The sequence below is a fragment of the Trachemys scripta genome, chromosome 18 (genome assembly GCF_013100865.1).
Source record: "Trachemys scripta elegans isolate TJP31775 chromosome 18, CAS_Tse_1.0, whole genome shotgun sequence".
Classification (NCBI taxonomy): domain Eukaryota; kingdom Metazoa; phylum Chordata; order Testudines; family Emydidae; genus Trachemys; species Trachemys scripta.
This window is the reverse complement of record NC_048315.1, coordinates 18,482,574-18,504,675: the sequence shown is the minus strand read 5'-3', so window position 1 is coordinate 18,504,675 and position 22,102 is coordinate 18,482,574. Positions and strand designations below refer to the sequence as shown.

Genomic DNA, 22,102 nt, shown 5'->3' with positions numbered 1-22,102 from the left:
TTAAAACAACAGGACACTGCATTAAAAAAAAAAAATACAGCAGGGACTTTAAGGTGGCCACAAAGAGTGAAGGGAATGTTTGTCTTCATTATCAAAAAATAGTACAAGCCTAAATTCTGCAGGCCTCAGAAAGCTTTAAAGCAGTGATACTCAGGCCTCAATGGTTCAAGCGCCAAATTAGCAATCAACATTACCTGAAAGAGCCACAGTAGAGTGAATTCATAGTTTCGTTTACTGTTATATATATAATTCTCACAGCAAAATGACTGACCAAGTATTCTACAATTGGTTAACAACATAGTAAAATATCCTGGTTAATAATTAAATCACATGGTGTTTTAATTTCATGTGCTGCAAAGGGCCCTACGAGCCACTTGCCGCTCCTGAGCCTCAATCGGAGTATCACTGCTTTAAAGGCAATAGACCCAACACGATTCCGCTGCTTGGAGATAGGGTCACAGATATAGGATGTGGCACCCTGGGAGACTGTTTCTCATGGAGCACCATAGTGCACTGCTCTGTAGCAGCACTCTCCACAGCTTGCAGGAGGAGTGAAGTGTTGTGTGATGGGATGTGGCCAGTTGAACCATAATTGTGTGTATCCTTTAGCCATAAGTTGGTTCCTAGATACCATGGCTGTTCTGTAAAATCTACCTTATCTACCAAACCTAGAATGGCGAGAGCTTCTACTGCAACACTGGCTGCAAAGGTGCTCCAGGCCTGCCTTGAGTTGAGAAGAAACATTTCTTTTTTTGCACTAATGTCCATACAGGTCCAACACAGAGGTTCAGTTATCTGGATGCATGATTAGCCCCTTAAGTTACATTCATGTCCTTTTCTTTCAAAGAAGCTACAAAAATAAACCTTCCCACAATTTTTAAACATAAAGTCAGATCTCCACAATTATAAATGAAATAATATTTCACAAACTTTATGAAAATACAATACGGCGTCTGAAAAAGAACTTAATTCACAGGAGGAACAACCACAGTTCAGAATGCTCCAGTTCAACTTCTAATATTCCAGTAGGTTTGCCAACTTTCTACTCGCACAAGACCGAACACCCTTGCCCCGCCCCCTGCCCATCCCTCCTCCTAGGCCCCGCTCCTGCCCCTTCTCTGAGGACCTACCCCCACTCACTCCATCCCTCTCTCCCCCCCATTGCTTCCTCCCAACCCTCACCCACTAGTTCATTTTTACCAGGCTGGGGCAGGGGGTTGGGGTGCAGGATCCGGGATGGGGCCAGGGATGAGGAGTTTGGGGTGCAGAAGGTGGCTCCAGGATGGGAGGGGTGGAGTGAAGGGGTTTGGAGTATAGGAGGGGGCTCCGGGATGAGGTGGGGGTGTTGGGGGTGCAGGTTCCAGGTGGGCCCTGAAATGAAGGGCTCAGGGTGCGAGAGGGGGCTCCAGGCTGGACTGCAGGGGGGGGGATAAGTGCTCTGGCTGGGGGTGCAGACGAGAAGTTTGGGGTGCAGGAGGGGGATCAGGGCTGTGGCAGGCAGTTGTGGTATGGGAGGGGGATGAGGGAGGCAGGCTCCAGGTGGCGCTTATCTCAGGTGTCTCCCGGAAGCAGCGGCATGTCCCCTCTCCAGCTCCTACACGGAGGCATGGCCAGGCAGCTCTGCACACTGCCCTCTCCGCAGGCGCCGCCCCCACAGCTCCCATTGGCCGTCGTTCCCGGCCAATGGGAGCTGCAGAGCCGGCGCTTGGGGCGGGTGCAGCGTGCGGAGCCCCTAGCTGCCCCTATATGTAGGAGCTGAAGGGGGGACATGCCGCTGCTTCTGTGAGCTGCGCGGAGCCACAGCAGGCAGGGAGCCTGCATTAGTCCTGCTGTGACGACAAGTGGACTTTTAATGGCCTGGTCAGCATTGCTGACCGGAGCCGTCAGGGTCCATTTTTGACAGGGCGTTCCGGTCGAAAAGCAGACACCTGGCAACCTTATATTCCAGTAACATCTGACGAAGTCTGAATTTACTACTTACAGCCTAAGATCAATGCAATGCAAAGTTACAGAAAAGCACTCAAACTCTAATTTCTCCTATTCTGCAACTGTAATAAAAAAATTTGCAGTTCATTTAACCTCAACCTTTCTTCTCCTGAAAAGCATTCAGAATGTATTTTGATAAAAAGCTGGGGCCTTATTTTACTTCAGTCTCACACTGGAGGGAAGAGGGTGCACTATCCTCATCTGCCCTTTCACAAGTAGAATCAAGAATCCTACATCTTGCACTCTGAACACAGAGGAAAACAAAGGAGTCATAGCATTGCCTGCAGCAACGGACATCCTGATAGGGGTAGTAGCAGGGGCGGGGGCAAGCGGGGGAGCGGAGACTGCTGTGGCAACAGTCCCCAGAGCAGCATCTTTCAAAGGGTGCTGCAGTTTTTACTCCCACATGAACCTTCGCACTGCCCCCAGGAATATTCTCTCTCTTTCCCTAAGGCACAATCTTCAAGCCATTGCCAACATCTACATGCACCTTCCCTCCAAACCTCCACCATACCTAGTGTGTCAATTCCTGATAAGTATGCAATGGAGTTCTTAAAGTGCATGCTTTAGGGATATTTTCCCTATATTATTTCAGTTTTTAGAAAGGTACTTATCCAATTATTAATTCAATAGGAAAAAAGAGAAAATATGTGAACTGGTCTTAAAGTCAGGAAAAAGATGGCCCAAATCCAAGCCATATATTCAGGTAACAGAAAGAGCTGTAACTAGTGTGAGCTCAGTTTCCAAACATGTGGACACCGAAGTGGGTCTTTTAATGACCATGACTGGTCAGGACTTTGTCTCTCACTTAAAAGACAGTACTTCCAGCAGTGACAGTGTCTCCCAACACCATGCATTGGTGCAGTAGAGATACTGGGTGAGATTTTATGCTGCACTTGTAAGAGGCACATCACCAAACTTGTAGCCCAGAGGGAGAGGGCTAAGGCAGCCTTAAACCACCTTTGCACCCTCCCAATCCTGCAATGATCCAATGGGTAGAGAGCAGCTTCTAGAATACTTTAGACAGCGCTGAAAGGTGTTACGACAGCCTCCCCGGGCTCCCTTACGGGCCGCAGTGCTACTCCTGTGTACGGTGGCCCTGCATCCCTAATGCAACCCTCCCAATCCCAGCTCTGCCCTCTCCCCCCCCCGATCAGTGCTTGCAAGCAGGTCTATGGAAGGCAGCCTTATGGCTATCTTCCATAATACCTGTGCTGGGGTTTTCAGAGTCCCTTTATTCTGCTCCAGCCCTTTTACCTGGCATAAAGAAGCTACAACAGGAACAAGGATCTCGCCCTCAAAGGGGAAGAACCATCTACTGAATCACTAGAACTACTTCCTGAGACCGTGTTCATTTACTACCAGTCACTCATCCAAGTATTAGCCAGGCCTAATCCTGCCTAATTTATTAGCTGTTGAACATTTTAAAAAGTCATTCGCCTTCTCTGTTTAGATAAAGTGTTAGCATATTAAAAAACATGTTTTCAGTTCATCAGTCAGGACCTTGTTGGTGAGTAAGAATCAAATATTTAATTTCAAAACTATTCTTTTTCTCTCGCTTTACAATGAAGTCTGGAAGGGAATAAAATGAGATTGTGACCTAAAGTCTGGGGGCATTAATTCCACATTTTGCCATCTCTTCCCAGAAGCGTAAAGAATGAACAAGTAAGAGGGTGGTTGGACCACGAACAACTGTGGTTTGGCCTCCTTTTTTCCTGGTATTGTTGATGGTGCCATGCCAGCCTCTGATTATTTCCTTCATAGGATTGAGAAGAAGGGACTTGTAATGAATATGCATATTTATCGCCACTGTCAAATTATCACTAGTGACAGCAAAAACCTAAGCCATTTCATTTTATTACTCTACTATGATTTCATGTGCTTTATTTTATAAAAGGATTATTATTTTGATGCATGTGATTTCTAACAGAAGTTAGGCACCGATTAGAGTTGGCACACAGTAGGCAAATATTGTACAAGTTTCTCACAAGTTTGCCAATGCTGATCACTCCTGATCTTCTATATACTACGCTTTGAAGCCTTAGCACAACTCTGTACTGCACCTGCTCTTTATTCAGAAATTTGCCAAATGATTGAAGATCAACCCAATTAGAAGCATTTAGAATGTATTAACTTTTTCAAACATATTTTAGTGTCCCATTTCAGAATCTTTGTAACTTGCTCACTTGGGACCCGATTCACCCTCACTCCCACCTCTTCACTCCTTTTTTAAAGGTACATACGACTGACATTACTTTATAAGCACAAAGGGCAGTATGCTTATGTTCTAATTAAGCAAGTTCCGTGGCTCTGACCATTTTGGTAAAGTAAATTGGTATATACACTTTCCTGTTTATCTGAGTTATCATGAACCTTGCATCTCTTGTTTAATATTATACACCTCTATCCCGATATAACACAAATTCGGATATAACACGGTAAAGCAGCGCTCCAGGGGGGCAGGGCTGTGCGCTCCGGCAGATCAAAGCAAGTTCGATATAACACGGTTTCACCTATAACGCAGTAAGATTTTTTGGCCCCCGAGGGCAGCGTTATATCGGGGTAGAGGTGTACATTGTACTTGGGAAGGAGAAAAAAAAAAAAAAAAAAACCACACAAAACAAATTCCTACTTCCCAACATTTATCACCTCTGGTGTAAGTGAAGGATTACTTTTCTGTGTCCTTTTCTGAAAAGCACTAAATGAAGGTAATAGCCTGAAACCTCCACTTCATCTAACAAACTGTCTTCTAACACCTTTAGTAGCTGCTGAAGTCTTTATCAGATTAAAAAAAACAGCATGGGTCTCTTTTTCCCCTTCCCTCCTTTGTCCTGTTCCCTTGTTCCCATAAATTCATCCCATCCTTCCTTTTCTCTTACCTCACCTCTGACCTCACAAGATTTAAACAAAAACATTTTTTAAATGAACCTTTATGTTGTATCCTTTTCTCCCTTCCCACAAGCCCCGTGTGCCTAACTTTCTAGATTGTAAACTCTTGGGGACAGAACTTCCTACATGTTTGTACAGAGCATAGCACATTCTGGGGGCTACCATGATATAAACAAATAAAGCATCTGAAATGGTGGCCTACATGAAAGAAGTTCTCTCTAGCCAATTATAAATTCTCCAGACTCCAACATAGCTGAAATTCTTAGCATACTATATTACAGTACTGGAACTCTGTCAGAGTAAGCTAGCTTACTTTTATCTTTAATACCCTTGACAGAGTTGTTAATATATAAAAACAAATAATAAGCAAATGAGAATCATGGTATTAAGAGCTCTAAGAAAAAAGTAGATTTTCTTTTCTGGGCATGGAAATAATTCCCTTTTGTTTATTATTGATTACTTATTACTGGTTACTTGATTAATTTTATACCATCTATTGCCAGTACTTGCATAGTGTAACTTACAGAAGAAAGCATTATGCCAGATAGCGTTCGCAGGATTGAATCATAATCATGTATGAACAAAATAGTTATGTAATTCTTTGTGTGGAAGGCCCTCCATCAACTGATCCGTAAGTCCATCTTCTCCTTCACATTTCTCCTCAAGGCCTACTCCCACTGTGGCATATATAAAAGAAGTCAGCTAATTTATGATGGCTAGATGTAAGGGTTGATAGCTGGCCCCTTAGCAATCTGCAACTGTAATATTTCATGCAAATATACATAAGAAATTTGCATGTATTTTATTATCCTCTCCCTCCATCCTTTTTATTCCTCTTGTCTTTTTTAGACTGTAAACTCTTCAGGGCAGGGACCATGTCATCAGCACACTGGAATGCTAATCACAGAGCAGGTTTGTGAGTGCATTAGTAGTTCAAATATTAAATGCTACTCAAATGTATTTTAGTCTCTAGTTTTGTGAGCTCAGATGTTGGCATAATGCATTGACATTAGCATGAAGAAAACCTCCCTAATATCTTCTGTTTTCTGAGGGCGAGGGAAAAAAAAAAAGAATGAATGAAAAAACCTCATTTTTCAAAATAAGTTCCACCATTGGCACAATTCTGACAATTCACACGATAGGAATAAATTTATATTAACTCTGTTCTACAACTGAGAAAAAGAAAGTTAAATTAGAAAAAAATGTTTTTTTAAAAGGTTTTGGTCCCCAACAAAAGAAACAGTACATTTTTGAAAAATTAAAGCGACATAAATGTACACAAAACATACTAACGGTATACTTTGTGGGATTTAACTTTAAGAATGATACATTTTTTAGCACACAGGTTGATGGGGTACTTGAATAGCAATATAAATAGGTGGGAATGGGCATAGCTATCCTTTATATGAGCAAACCATTCTATTTCTAAGGGCAATTTTGCAGATAAAAATGTCACGTTTTTTCCAAAATCTTTACAAATGAGTCCAAGTGAAAATTCTCCATACAAGTCAGTAAAGAAAGTCCTCAAACTTAGCTGAATCCATAAAGGATTGCATCTGGTGTTTCAGTATGGATATATTTAATGAGTAAAATTAAAAATAGTAGCCTTTTTTAATTATACGAAGCGTGTATGTTATTACTGAACAGAGGTATATATGCTTTCTTCAAGACCCATAAAACCACCTGCTGGGAATTAGACATTAGGTGCAATTTTTATATGGTACTATAAAGGATTTCTGATATAATTGTATCCTTGTCATATAACAGTGATGTGTGATACTAAATAGCCGCTCTGCAGCATTCCAACCTTCATTCCATGCTGCATCTCTGCAGGATCATAGCATTATCAGAATGGCACAGCTTAGTACGCACATCGGAAGAAAACCATAGCTACATTTTGAAACTGAAAATATAGGAGTAAATATTTGAGATATCAGACAGAAGTGGTAGGTCAAATTATACACAGTGCTAAACACAAGCAAAACACCACATGCCTGACAAAGGTATGCTGATACCATTTAGCGAGAGAAAAGCCATCCATAAACATAGAAGACCATGTAAGACAGGAAAAAACATGAAAGACTAGCACAAAATGATGGCGTTATCAGTATCAGCACTATAATAAGCATATCCACACAAAGCCATATGGGAAAGTACATAGGTGCTACACCTTCCTATTCACCTTGATGGACTAGATTTAATTTTCATTAAATGGTTTGTGGAAAATAAGTGCTTGCATACCTGTATATAGCCATAAAGGGATATATTGGGTTTATTTTCAATTTTTTTAAATTTTTGTTCCACCATAGGCAGGGATCTAACAGAGGTCTTTCCATTCACCACCCAATCTCATTTAAAGGTGAACGCCAAGCAGGCTCTTCCTTCCATGAGCAGGGTGCTGGAACTAGGGGTTTTTTCATGAGGTTGATGGATTTCCATTCCATACGGCTAAATGCAGTGCCTTGCATAATGACAAGTTTCAGTTACTTGTTACTCTGAAACTTGTCATTATGCAAGGCACTGCATTTAGCCGTATGGAATGGAAATCCATCAACCTCATGAAAAAACTCGTATTCTAACACGGCTGTTACTCTGGAACTAGGGGTGTGGCAGTACCCCCTGGCTTGAAGTGGCTTCCATCATATACAGGCTTAACAGTTTTATTCAATGGCTTTCAGCACCCCCGCTATAAAACTTGTTCCAACGCCACTGTCCATGAGGCAGGATTTCTGGAGATTTAACGGAGGGGGGAAAACCATGTAGTTATTACCAGCCCCATTGTGTTCTAACCTAGCCATCTTAAATTTTCCTGTGATTATAAGAATCGGGGGAGGGGGGAGCGGGGAGAGGGGGGAGAGAGAGACTGACTGGCATACAAAATACAATGTGTATATGTAACAAGTGGGCAATGAAGGACCGTGGAGTGTGAAAGAGTGCATGCATAACGTTGCTTGGGCTAATGAAGGAAAGGAAGACGAGAAGTCGTCTTTCACTCACAACTAGGTACTATAGAAATCTCTCTCAAAAGTGAAGTATCAGGGGGTAGCCGTGTTAGTCTGTATCTACAAAAACAACAAAGAGTCTGGTGGCACCTTAAAGACTAACAGATTTATTTGGGCGCTTTCGTGAGTAAAACCCTCACTTCTTAGAAGTGAGGTTTTTACTCACGAAAGCTTATGCCCAAATAAATCTGTTAGTCTTTAAGGTGCCACCAGACTCTTTGTTGTTTTTCTCAAAAGTGAGGATCCCCAAACAGGAGAGTCATACATTTTTATGTTCCACATGAAATTTTCTATTTGACTCTATGCCTTTTGGATCTTGCACCTATGATAATGTATGTTTTATCAAAAATATCTTCTACTGTGCAGGAGGGGGAAGAAGCATGCTCTCTTCTTTCTATGTAACCAATCAGTGCTGAAAATGGACCATGAGAAATCAGGTTCATTTGTTTGACAAATTATGGCTTAGAGGACAACATAGCAGGCCGCCATATGCCAAGTGCACAGGACACCCAAGTATAGGCCTTCTTGGAGAAATCTATTACCTTTCTGAGCCGCAGGGCAAGTGCAGTAAACTGTGACTTATCTACAAAAGGGTGAGGACACAGAGTAGGAAACGAGTAAAGGAATGAAACCTCACAGGCCATATTTGAACAACCTAACTGGATAAGCTACTGCCTAGGGGGAACGGTGGGCCCCCTTAGTTGGGCAGAATGAATATGGATGAGTCCATGATATAGGTTATCTATATATTAATTGTACTGCACCCAGCACAAAGGGGCCCTTGCCTCTATGCACTTCTGTAATACAAATGATAATAATTTTAATTATAATGCTCTGTCTGGGGAATTAAGTGATGAATACTTAATCATTAAATAAGCTGTAAATAAAATATTGAGAATTTTTTTAACTGTTAAAAATTTGCAATGAATATATGACTGTCTAACTTGTCACTTGTCCATGACCATTGTGACAGACCCAGACCAGTGGGGTACAGGAGTCTGGTAGAGGGCAAATATACTGGTCACTGGATGAGTAGTTTTCTGTTCCCTGAGTGACCAGAGCAGGGACTGTACTAGAGTAATCAGGAACCTGCTAGAACCAGTTCAGGCAGACAGGCTAATTAGGACACTTGGAGCCAATTAAGAAGCTTCTAGAATCAATTAAGGCAGGCTAATCAGGGCACCTGGGTTTTAAAAAGGAGCTCACTTCAGTTTGTGGTGCGAGTGTGAGGAGCTGGGAGCAAGAGGCACAAGGAGGTGAGAGTGAGAGGGTGTGCTGCTGGAGGACTGAGAAGCACAAGCGTTATCAGACACCAGGAGGAAGGTGAGACTAAGGAAGGTGTTTGGAGGAGGCCATGGGGAAGTAGCCCAGGGAGTTGTCGCTGTCATGCAGCTGTTACAGGAGGCACTATAGACAGCTGCAGTCCACAGGGCCCTGGGCTGGAACCCGGAGTAGAGGGCGGGCCTGGGTTCCCCCCAAACCTCCCAATTGACCTGGACTGTGGGTTCTTCCAGAGGGGAAGGTCTCTGGGCTTTTCCCCAACCCACATGGTGAATCTCTGAGGCAAGAAAATCCGCCAATAAGTGCAGGACCCACCAAGATAGAGGAGGAACTTTGTCACACCACGCAGACAATGATGGAGCTGGAAAGAAAACCCAGGACTCTGACTCCCAGCCATCTTATCTGAACAGGACAGCAAAAAGAAAAAAAAGTCTTCTCTAACCAATCTAATGTACCTATTGAGTGTATACAAATATACGCTCTCTCAAATTGTAAGTAGGAAAAAAAAAAATCTTGACATTTAGGCTGCCCCAGGAATAAAGAAAACTTCTAATCTGATACTTATACGTGACCAGCCTTTATTTAATAATTATGTACAGACGTAATATTAATAAAATTGAAGCTTGACAGAGTTTAGTTTGTCAATATCCAAAATGCTTTTCCTATTCACAACTACTTAGCAGTAGTGGTAGAGCCTGAGCTCTGGAAACAAACTGAAAGGTTTGTGTGTGCTTGGAGCTGCGCAGAGTTGCTCTTTTCTCGGCACTTTAAACGGAGCTATGACATTGATTTATTCTGTTTGCATCATTATGATAAAGTTTCAGATAGTCTCTCTCAAAAGTCTGTGAATTTATTTAATAAACCATTAACATTCAGAACAGCTTTCAGAATCATACGGTATTGTAACAATTAAATATAAAATGATTCTCACAATACTTAATACGTGAATTCAATGAACTGTTTTAAGAGGAGCCATCAATGTGCTTAAGTTACAGTTCTTTCAGTTAGAAACAATGCCATAGTACATCAATTTGAGAATAAAACCACTACTCAAATATAACTCAGCAAAAGAAGAAGAAATTCCCAATAGCATCTGGAACTAAAGAGACCATTTGCTTTTCAGAGTAGGATAATAATTTGCTTACCTGGAACATCAATTAATCTCTTATAGACATTCAAGAAGGCTGCCTCTGCTTCTTTGCTTCTTTTACCTAATGCATCAATCTAAAAAGGGTGAGGGAAAAGAAAGCCTTAGACTTGTTCAAACAAAGACACGCACACAGATCAATGGCATCATATACATAAATGAATAAATGTATCAACAATTTCAATTTAATTCAAATGTAAAATGGGAACCTGAGTTCTCAATATACACATTGGGAAGTACTAGTGGGAATCAGCTACAGAAGATGATTTTTCTATATGTTTGTACTATAGATACTAAAACACCTATTCTAGCACAACAGTGAACATCCATATTTTATGCCCAATACCATCTATTTTAATTCTTAGGCACATAGTATATAGATTAAAACGTATTTGGGACACAGGTTTTCCATGAATAATTTATTTTGTTTGCCACTAACTGAAGCCTAACTATACTACAGCATCATACACAGGCGAGACTGGTCTCATTCTACCTTTTTCAGCAACATGTGCATAGCTTTGTATTTCTATCAGGTCTCCTGGCAGGTCATGAGACATTTTTCTTGGAACACTGCTATACCAGAGACTAAGCAGCCATGGATCTCCCACATACAAAGGAGTTCTCCTGTATAGGTTAGACACAAATTTCCATTTAAATTCTGAATATCCTTACTTTTGTGTGCTTAAATTACACCAGTAGGGGCAGATGCTGCCCATAGATACATATGTGGAACTCCTCCTGAAGATAAGAGGAGCTGTGCATCCGTGTGTGAGGACAAAATGTACCCAGTACTGTTTACTGTAGTTTTTCTCAGTGATTTCATTCCCAAAATAAATGGAAGATTAACAACTCCGAGAATGGACTAAACATTTCTTGGGTGAAGAATATGGTTTATTTTTTTTAAGTTCCTAGTGCATTGGATTAGATAACAAAACATTTATAATTATTAAAGTTTGACAAAGCACCTTTTTTATACACCCCAGTGCAGAAGGAGACAATAAGGGAAACAGGAAAGTCTTTGGCAAAGTTTTCTAACAGTACACTGAGGTCTCAGTCAGCACTCAAAGGATGGATATTACAGTACCCATATTTTTACTAAAACACAAGGAAGGATCTGGATATGTAACCCTCATTTCAACTAGAGAGAAACAATTGATAAGGGATAACATTATGAAACATTTGAAAGATGTGTACGTCAACATGAACTACAAAAAGGAAGGTCCTGTCTAAAAAACGTCCTTGAATTCTTTAACCACGTTACTGATTTGGTAGATAAGGCTGAAACAATGGACAGAGTTTACTGTATCCATGTTTCAGGAAAGTATCTGATACTCTACTACATGAGAGTTTGACTTGCAGAATTAGAAAGTATCCTAAGACCAACCTATTGAAATGGATTCTAAACTGGCTTTGGCACAGGAAACACAGGGTGCCAGTGAAAGGAAACAGCTCAGGGAGAAGAGAGATAAGGAGGGGGGTGCTACAGGGTCAGACTTGGTGCCACATCTGTTTACTTTATATGAAATGACTTTGTAAAGGGAAGGATTTTGAAAAAGCCTAGAACTATAGATTATTACCATAATGGAGGGAGTCAGACATTGTGCACAGAAACAGAGCATACAAATTCCAAATGACTTGTATAGATTAGTCTTATGGACTAATAACTGACTTGTAGAGAACATTATAAAGAAGTTAAGGTGACAAAACTAGGAGAGATGGACAATTGTAAAAACTACTGAACTGCACAATACAGTATATAAACCAAGACAACACTTGGGGGGAGGGGTCCAGGAGGAAAACAAGGACACTATAAGCATCTGCACAATGCTTGGCAGCAGTAACACAATCTTGGGATATTCAGAGAAAGGTTGTAGAGACAGAAGTTATTTTGACACAATACAAGGCTGCAAGTAGAACAATGAGCCAAATTCTGATCTCACTTGCACCCAGGAAAATATGGAGTAACTCAACAGACTTCAGTGGAGTTACACCTAATTAACACAGATGTAATATCGGAACCTAGACTACTTTGTGCAATTCCTGTTAGCTTAGAAAATCAAGGGTATTGGTGAAATTGAAAGCAAGCAGCAGAGTGCAAAATGATTGCGGATTTGGGGAGCAGATATAAATTCTGAAGAAAGATTGGCTATGCTTGGCTTTTACAGTTTACCAAAAAAGGTTATGGAAAAACAGTGGAATCTCACAGGGCATGAGACACACTGGAAAGCAAGGAATAGATGGTTGTGAATAAGTTGTTTATTAATTCAAACACAAGAAACCACAAATGGGATGATCATGAGGGAATAAGCACATAAGTATTTCAGAATATTTGGAAACTGGAATTTGGAACAAATTGCCAAAGCCTGAAAAGCATAAGATGGTATAAATCAATGCTTGAGAGAACTAAACAGTGGTTTTGAAGTACAGAGAATAGATAGGGGACCACTAGCTAGCTTTTTGAGGTTCAGATGAAGAGGTATATCCTGGATATATAAATGAAAGCTCTGAAAGGACATATGTACCATATGTTGTACTTCTGGATCTCAATGTCCCTATACACAATTTTATCTCCATTTGCAACTTTTCTACATAGTACAGATCGAAATAATAACTATTAAACTCTATTAACATTAGAGAACTGATACTATACTTATAGGGGTGGGGGGAATCATTCATCCTTTCTATCAAAGCAACGGCATTCCAGTTGATCGAGACATCCTTTCTATGAAAACTTGAATGGATTTATTTTCATATCAAAAGTTTTTCTTTTCTAAAAAATGACACAACCCTATTTTCTGTTTAAACAATATAAAGTGTATCATTGAGGCACCAACACCTGGTTATAAACTGATTATTAAGTATAAAATAGAGTTCAAATGACATACACCTGGTGGATCAAAGATGGCAAACAGTTTTGTAATTGACAGTAATGCTCCTGACTCTTTTGAGTCCTAAATCCAGAATTGAGATTGCAAATAGTTAGACTAAGGCACCAGAATTTCCATTCACATTATTTCATTTTAGGACTGTTTGGGCAGTCTGACAAATTATCAATCTGTCTGATTTATAGATTGCGTTTACTGTGAGCACCTTAGCACATTTTATACCCAACACACAAACACAAAACTAGAATAAAGCATAACATTTGTTTTAACATGGATTAAAAAGTAAGTAGGGACACTGCTTCTGAATGTACAGAGGTAGGGAGTGTAAACTAGATAATATTTAGTCCTGCCATGAGTGCAGGGGATTGGACTAGATGACTTCTCGAGGTCCCATCCAATCCTATGATTCTACGTAATAGGGAAAAAACAAAGCACCAAAACATATGGTAGTTTAAATTACACAAAGAAGCAGAGTACAAAAAAAAAACAACAACTAGAGACACAGGAAAAACAAATCCCTGAAATAACATGGAAATAAATATACTTGTACAGTTCACACAACACTTTTAAAATCAAGGTGGTGTTGCCTCAGGAGTCAATGACGACCAGTTGGGACTGGAGTAAGTTAGAACAGTGTTAACTATGTCATAAAAACTCTGGCTGTGGAATTTTGTAAGCTCTAAAAAGTTTAGGGAGCCACGTGTCAACTGAAAATTACACTAGCCAACTTCTGAGATCAGCTCAGCTGTGAACCTTAACTTATCTAAACCAAGCACATTAAGTCTTTTCTGACTAGAAAGAAACAGCAGTGACCCCTGTACTCCCCACCCCCATAAGCATATGTTCACTTTTAAGTTTTGACATACTATTTGTCTTGATAATACCACTGGAGCTATATTGAGATAACAGAAATAAGACACTACTAGTGTGTTAGCAATCCTCCCTCCTTAGCATACTGTTCATCTTTAAAATACCAATGGAGCTATATGGAGATAACAGAAATAAGAAACTAGTGTGTGAGCAATCCTCCTCCTATCCACCTTATTTTCCAAGGTCAAGCTCTTTCATGAGTTGTTGAACAGAGCTCAAAGTTCAGCCCACAGACAGAAGAAATCATTTCCATAATTATCTGTCTACTAGACCAGAGAGACTCCTTAATCTATTCCCAATCCTCAGTCGCCAGTGTGACAGCTGAATTATTGGCATACCACCATACTAGCTTGGACAGCCTAATTTATATACACTGGGTCAGATTCTGATCTCTGTTACACCTGGGTAATGCCAATGAAATCACTCGACTGACCTTTGGATTTACCCACATGTAACAAAGATCAGAAACTGACCATGAGTTTAGTGAGCACTGTCCAAGTCTAGGAAGATTAAATACAAATTTACATTAGAACTATCTGAGTTACAGCAGACCCATGTCTAGTTAAGTTCAAACAGAGATAGGTAAAACCCATCACTTTAATTTCTAATCTCTAACTCTTTATGCTTTGAGGAAGTTCAATACTAATTGAAAGTCTGAGACTGTACTGCTCCACAAATCCCCTAGATTCAGTGTTCTGATCTGAAAGGAGTGGACTGCACTGGAGAACAGGCTGTACTGAACTAAATACTTTCTCTTACAGTACAGTCACAGACCGAACATTGCACTGCTGTATTTTAGAATTTAAAGGTACAGCACAGAAATAAAGCTTTTAGTGGGGAAGTTGGGATTTCCAGCTGCCAGTGCATCTTTCACTGACGCTTAACAAGAGCTGTAGTTGTGATGACATGATCAATGGATAAAAACTCTGGATGCAGAATGAGAAAGAGGCACATGGCAATGACAGCCATGGAGGGGCTAAAGGATCTGAGACTTTCAACATGGATCACAGTTAGATCACTACATATATATTTTTTTGCAATTCAATATTCCAAATATAGCTCATCAGGGAAGGGATCATATTGTCGTCTGTGCCTTGTATTTCAATGACCATGTCAGTGCTTTAATAATTATAGTAATGTTAGCAGCACATAAAATATGTCAGACATGCATAACCTGTGTGGAGATTTAATAGGGATTTTCTAGTCCTGATCCTTTTACATTTCACCACTGGATGTACATTCGTGATATTCATCCTCACAAACCCTCCAATAATCTTTAAGGAATAAATATCCTTTTATTATACTGTACCCAACCTGCAACTAATTTACCACCTTAAAATAAATGGCTCATATATCCAATTAACTTTTCAAAGACTAATTATAGAAATAAGTCAACTATTTGAGCTTTAAATTTAATAGATTCCTGACAAATATAGATTTTCACGTGATTAAGGTTGCTTACAACTAAACAAAAGAAAATCCCTTTATTGGTCCCATTTTTCCTGTTGCAGAGGTCTCTATGTACAGAATAACCTGGGATACAACCGACTGAGTTAAGGGGGTGCACGCATGGATGCACACACACACACACACACACACACACACACACACACTCACTCAACTAGGAATTTCTTTACTTTTGTCATTTTGCATTACAAAATTAGCTCTTTTTAATGTAGTTTGAATTTAATTTCTTTGGTGTTTGGAAGTGCCATTAAGAATAGTAAAGGACTGTCACCTTGCTTTTCACTTTGTTAAACCATGCCATAATTCTTGGAGGAACCTCCTGGAAATCAAACAGTGGTACTAGTAAGTATTATTAACACTAAGCAATGATACAATTCATTCTTTGGAGAAATTACAGAAGAGCCAGGCCTGTTTTTTATCTAAACCATTAGCATGTCGGTTTCAAAGGTGATACATCCTAATAGCTATGCAATACATAATGCATGCTAGAGACCACTTACTGTACAGGTACAGTATCTTTTCTAAGATTAAAAACTTGCCTTTTTTTAATGCTAACAGTGATATCTGCATCATGAACCAACGGGCTGAGAATTTTTTTTTTTTTTAATTAGAAACTCACAGGTGACAGAACACAAAGCAAAAAACTGTTTTGTTTGATTATTTGCATAAATTAAACACATTTAAAAGGATTTTAATGACGCGTTTAAGAAAAAGCTTGTGAATCGGCTTACAGCACATGGTATATTTTTTGCTGAGCAAAAGATGGTTAGATAGAAAAAAAAACAAAAATGGGGCCTTATCATGGAAACAATGGAAGCCTGTGAACACAGTTGCTCTAATGTAGTGCATAGGTATGCCACCTTCTAAGTAATACAATCCTAGGGACATGTACACCAGTTACATTTACCAGCACATTACAGTTTGATCAAAAGCTATCTGGCATAAAGACAACAGAAGCAGATTAAAGAGAAGATTAGATAAAACAGATTAGCCATTATCTTTGAAAACTCCTGGAAGATGGGAGAGATTCCAGAGGACTGGAAGAGGGCAAATATAATGCCAATCTATAAGAAGGGGCATAAGGACAACCCAGGGAATTACAGACCGGTCATCTTAACTTCAGTACCCAGAAAGATAATGGTGCAAATAATCAAGCAAGCAATCTGCAAGCTCATAGAAGATAATAAGGTGATAAGTAACAGTCAACATGGATTTGTCAAGAACAAATCGTGTCAAACCAATATAGTAGCTTTCTTTGACAGGGTAACAAGCCTTGTGGATAGGTGGGGGAGTAGTAGATGTGGTATATCTTGACTTTAGGAAGGCTTTTGATACTGTCTTGCATGATCTTCTTATAAACAAACTAGCCTAGATGGAGCTACTATAAAGTGGGTGCAAAACTGGTTGGAAAACCGTTCCCAGAGAGTAGTTATCTGTGGTTCACAGTCAAGCTGGAAGACCATATCGAGTAGGGTCCCACAGGGATCGGTCCTGGGTCTGATTCTATTCAATATCTTCATCTATGATTTAGATAACAGTATAGAGAGTACACTTATAAAGTTTGTGGACAATACCAAGTTGGGAGGGATTGCTAGTGCTTTGGAGGACAGGATTAAAATTCAAAATGATCTGGATAAACTGGAGAAAGTCCAAAGGACAGCAACAAAAATGATTAAAGGGCTAGAAAACATGACCTTTGAGGAAAGATTGTTTAGTATGGAGAAGAGAAGACTGAGGGGGGACAGAGTAGCAGTTTTCAAGTACATAAAAGGTTTATACAAGGAGGAGGACAAAAAACGTTCTTGTTAACCTCTAAGAACAAGACAAGCAGGAATGGGCTTAAACTGCAGCAAGGGAGGTTTAGGCTGGACATCAGGAAAAGCTTTCTAACTGTCAGGGTAGTTATGCATTGGACCAATTTGCCTAGGGACATTGAGTCATTTCTCTTATTGGAGGTTTTTAAGATTACACAAACACCTGTCAGGAATGGTCTAGTTATTACGTAGTCCTGCCTTGAATGCAGGAGACAGGACTAGATGACCTACTGACCCTTCCAGTCCTACACTTGTATTATAAATGGGACTCAGATCCTCCAAAGTTCCAGATCTTCTGTCCCTAAGGCAGACTAAGGCTATGTCTACACTATAGCTGGGATCGACGCTCTGAGATTGATCCACCAGTGGTCCATTTAGCGGGTCTAGTGAAAACCCACCAAATCGACAGCAGATTGCTCTCCTGTCGACCCCTGTACTCTACCCCCGATGAGAAGAGTAAAGTAAGTCAACGGGAGAGTTTCTCCCGTTGACCAACTACGGTGTAGACTCCACGGTAACTCGACTTCGGGTACGTCGACTCCAGCTACGTTATTCATGTAGCTGGAGTTGCATAGTGTAGGTCGACTTACCGCGGTAGTGTAGACATAGCCTAAGTCTTCTAAGCATCTCCAGATACACTCTGTTCTTCCCGGCCAACAACCATGCCCTTCCTGGAGATGGGCTTACTCTCCCAAGGCCACAGGATCGACTCTTGTCTTCCTCTGACTTCTGAAGTCCTTGATCCTCCTGCCCATCCCATCCCAGTAGGTATTTACAAATGAATGACAGTGCTGTGCTTTTCACTGCTCATGCCACCTACTGCTCTGCCTTCAAGTCATTGTTGTGCTCAGGTCCCCTCTAACTGTGGCTGAACTTGGATCCCACGTACCCTGTGTTAATTCTGCTCCCTGCCTAGGGAATATCTGGAACACAAGCAAACTAAGTGGCAAGAATTAACAGCCTGTAGGATTGATCCTCCATACCTGTAAGTAGCACAGAGCAAGAGTGGAGATTTGCACCTGTACCTCCAGCTCAGCAGGGGCGGAGGCAGCAATCAGCAGAGCAATACACAGTGCAATCAGCGCAGTGACCCAGCGCCTGTGTCAATATGCCTTTTTGCATGGGTGTGGAAGACCCAAATGGCACGTGTTGGAAATTGGAGTCTAGACACGGCTAGGGCAATGATGCCAAACCCTCATCCATGCAATGGAAGTTAGGGACAGAGTAGCCATTTTCTGGAATTTCTGGGCTATGCAGCTCCATCCAACTTCCCAGTATGAAAAGTAGCACCATGCTAAGCTGAGTGGTTCTCTAACCTGTCCTTCAACCTCCCACACCAGCCTCTAATCAGCAGTAACCCTTTAACTACACCTGTTTGAAATATGTATAGTTAAAGCAGTACAACCCTTCGTGTGGATGCAGTAGTCATAGTTACATAAAGATGCTTTTTCCCCATAAATGTAGGGGGAAATACACCCCCACATACTGAAACAGTTAAACTTAAGAAGAGAAAGAAGCTTTACTATAGTGAAGGTTGAGAGTTGCTTACTGTTAACAGACTATTCTTAAGTGCTCTAAAATCCACATGCTGACTCAGATTGTTTTTAAATTTGCTATGCCCAACAGGTGCAGAGTAGGGATAGAGGTCCAAATCTGGGGTCATATGAATAAGGGGTTCCTGAGATACAGCACTCTTTTTAAAAAAGTGTGTTAATAAAATCAACTTTTTCCTCCTAGCTTTTTTTGAGCACATCTGGGGCTAAAACTATGGCTCTAATCCTCCCCAAACTGATCACAGTTGTTTGGGATTTATCTCAGCTAGTGCATGGCACCCACTGCACCTGTGGGCTGGTTATGTTGAAGAAATTATTCAGGGTTAGGTTAGAGCGGGGTTTCTGTAGCTTCAGCCAAAGGGTACGTCTACCCTGCAACTGGGACTGCATGTGTAGGCCTAATCTGAGCTAACTCACTAAACCTAGCAGTGTAGCCACAGTGACACAGGTGGCAGGATGGGCTAGCTGTAGGAGTACGTACACAGGGTTCCAGGTGGGACTATACTGTGGCAGCTAACTCACACCACTACTGCTCTTTAGTGCTAGTTCGAGCAAGCTAACTCAATCAAAAGGTAACTCGGGTATGCCTGCACATGACACAATTACTCCTTCTGAGTGCTGCGGAAACATACCCAGAGACAATGAAACGCACACGTACAGCAAGACTAACGGCTTTTCAAGTGCCAGACTGTTTCCAGGCAGTTTGCTGTCACAGGTATTGTCTACACTTGAAATGTTGCAGAGCTACAGTTGCATCGCTGTAGTGCTTCCACCTAGACACTCAATACAGCAACAGGAGGTGTTCTTCCGTCGGCTTAGTTAATCCACCTCCCCAAGAGGCAGCAGCAGCTAGGTTGATGGAAGAATTCTTCCATCAACCTAGCGCTGTCTACACCAGGGGTTAGGTCAGCTTAACTGTATCGTTCAGGACTATGGATTTTTCACACCTCCCCCGAGTGACATAGCTGGGTCGCCGTAACTTTTGAGTGCAGACCTGGCCATAGTAACTGAGTGGCCCAATGACACATGCTGTGGTCACTGCACCAAAGTCAGTGCTTAATTTGTGCCAACACTTCCTAGGGCTGAGCCCCGGCACCTCTAGGCTTGGCACCTCCTGCCTCAAGCTGGTACATACACTACTCACAGCCCCACCATCTTCCCAACCTCCCCATGATCCTCCAAGGTTAACAGGGGCACTGCGTGGCAAAAAGGAGAGTGGAGCTGATGTGCATGTGAGAGGGCCTGGAGCAGCGAAAGGTATGGGGATGAACAATAGGTGATGGAAGGAATGTTGGAGCAGTGCTAGAGCAATGAAGGGAAGATGGGGATGAAAAGGAGGGGGTCAAATGTGCAGTGGGGAATGTCAGGGAGCTTCAGCTCTGTTCCCCCCCCCTCCCCGAAACGCTCCACGTCATTCACTCCATGTTTGTCTCGCACTTCAAAAAACACTCTCAATGACTCCACATCACTCCCTGCATTGTACCTGCATTCCCTCCCCAGCTCCTCAACCTGCGGGTCCCATTCCAACAACCACTTGTTCATGGGGCGGAGGGAGATGAGAAGATGCTTTAGAGGCAGTGAAGGGACTAACATGCAGCTAGTGCATTCTGTGGTTGAAGTAATCATTGTCAAAGAGCTCGAAGCAAAAGAGGCAGAGAGTTGGGCTTTGGTACATGCGTATACGGAGATATTTAAAAAAAAAATTAAACATCTCAAAACTTAGTTAACACAGAGCTATGGTTGCCTAGTGGGTACCTCAAGCCCTTCAGAACATTTTATTCAGCTACACTCAAACCTCTGAAAATAGGAAATCCAAGTTAAGAAATACACCACCCCTGAAACATCACCTTAACTCTGCCCTCTTTGAGCAAAACCTGACATGCCAATAACACACATACTAACATTCAACCCTTACAGATGCTACAGAACACTTGGGGAACAAGTGTGGAGCTACCTACACCTGATCTACACTCCAACTCTGAGCCTACTCCATGCAAATCAGCTTAGACTTGCTAAATGTTACAACCCCTTCACCATTCCAAGAGGAGTTCTTCTGACACACTGCTTTCATACCCCTCATTAACCCCAGAGACCACACTACTGATGATCCACATGACAAGAACACCTCTGTACATTTCATATCAGAGTAACAGTTATGCCAACCTGCTCCAACTAAATCCTCTACTATCCAACACTACTACACACCTAGCACAATGAACCTAGCTGGAGTGCATGCAGATCTAATGCTGTGATTCACGTCGCTGGAACACAATAAACAATGGCACACTCTCCTAGAATTTCCTTATGTTTACTTGTTATGGCACCCTCTCCCTTCCTGAACCACTGCCAGTGGCTATTACCAGCTCCAGGGGGACAGAGGTAAAGCTGTGCAGCAGGGATGGAGTGTACTGTAATTTTGTATTTCCAGAGGTCTGCGTGTAGCGGAATTCAATGTTCTGAAGGGCACCAAGCACCACTAGGCAATCTTAACTCTCTTAATGAAGCTTTGGGACATTTAACCTGAACAAAATTGTATGTACCTGCAAACTAAGAACTAGTCTACAAACAGAAATAATGCCTCTGAAAGGTGCAAATTGCCCAATTCTTCTCAATGAGGTGTTTCTAAAGTCTGGTGACAAAGTAATGTCAGTGTTAGCTATTTCATCACTAACCATTTCAATAGAAACTTTCAGCTACTCTGGGATAGGGGTGGAGTATAGGAGGGAGGTTATAGAAGAGAGTCTGGTGTTATGGACAGAGCTTGAGAAGAGTGCCAATATTTTTATTCCCCGTCTGAGCCCAGGGCAGGAAGATGGATGAGATGCCTTCTCCAGCTCTAATTTCTAACATAGATATAATTAAAAACGGAAACACACATGGGAAGGGAATATTTACTAACTGTATAAAATGAAAATATGGCTTAAGGTACTGTCCCAGATTGGAGGCAGCATGGAGTCTGACAACCACCAGTAGGTGCTCTAAGAGGCACTGCGTTGGGCCAGATTCTCCCACTGCAGGATATGAGTAACTCCCATTGATTTCAGTGGGACCTGCTCGTATCTTGCAAGGGGGGGAAGAATAAGGCCCATTGTAATGTGGGATGGAACAGAATGCCAGTGGCATGTGTAGGAGGTATAACAGATGCAGGGAAGCTAGTCACACCCTTCTCTTGTGTGCTGGGGTTGAACATAATCTCACCTATAGCAGA

General features: G+C 41.4%; 1 protein-coding gene across 8 annotated transcripts in view; it reads right to left on the bottom strand.

Annotated features, from left to right (window-relative positions):
- Nucleotides 1–22,102, bottom strand: part of CUX1 (cut like homeobox 1) — a 398,007-nt gene that overhangs the window by 211,381 nt on the left and 164,524 nt on the right. For all 8 annotated transcript variants that reach the window (XM_034752645.1, XM_034752648.1, XM_034752651.1 and 5 more), the window contains exon 4: nucleotides 10,304–10,382. In XM_034752645.1, coding sequence (XP_034608536.1) covers nucleotides 10,304–10,382 — 79 coding nt within the window. The remainder of the gene's footprint in view (nucleotides 1–10,303; nucleotides 10,383–22,102) is intronic.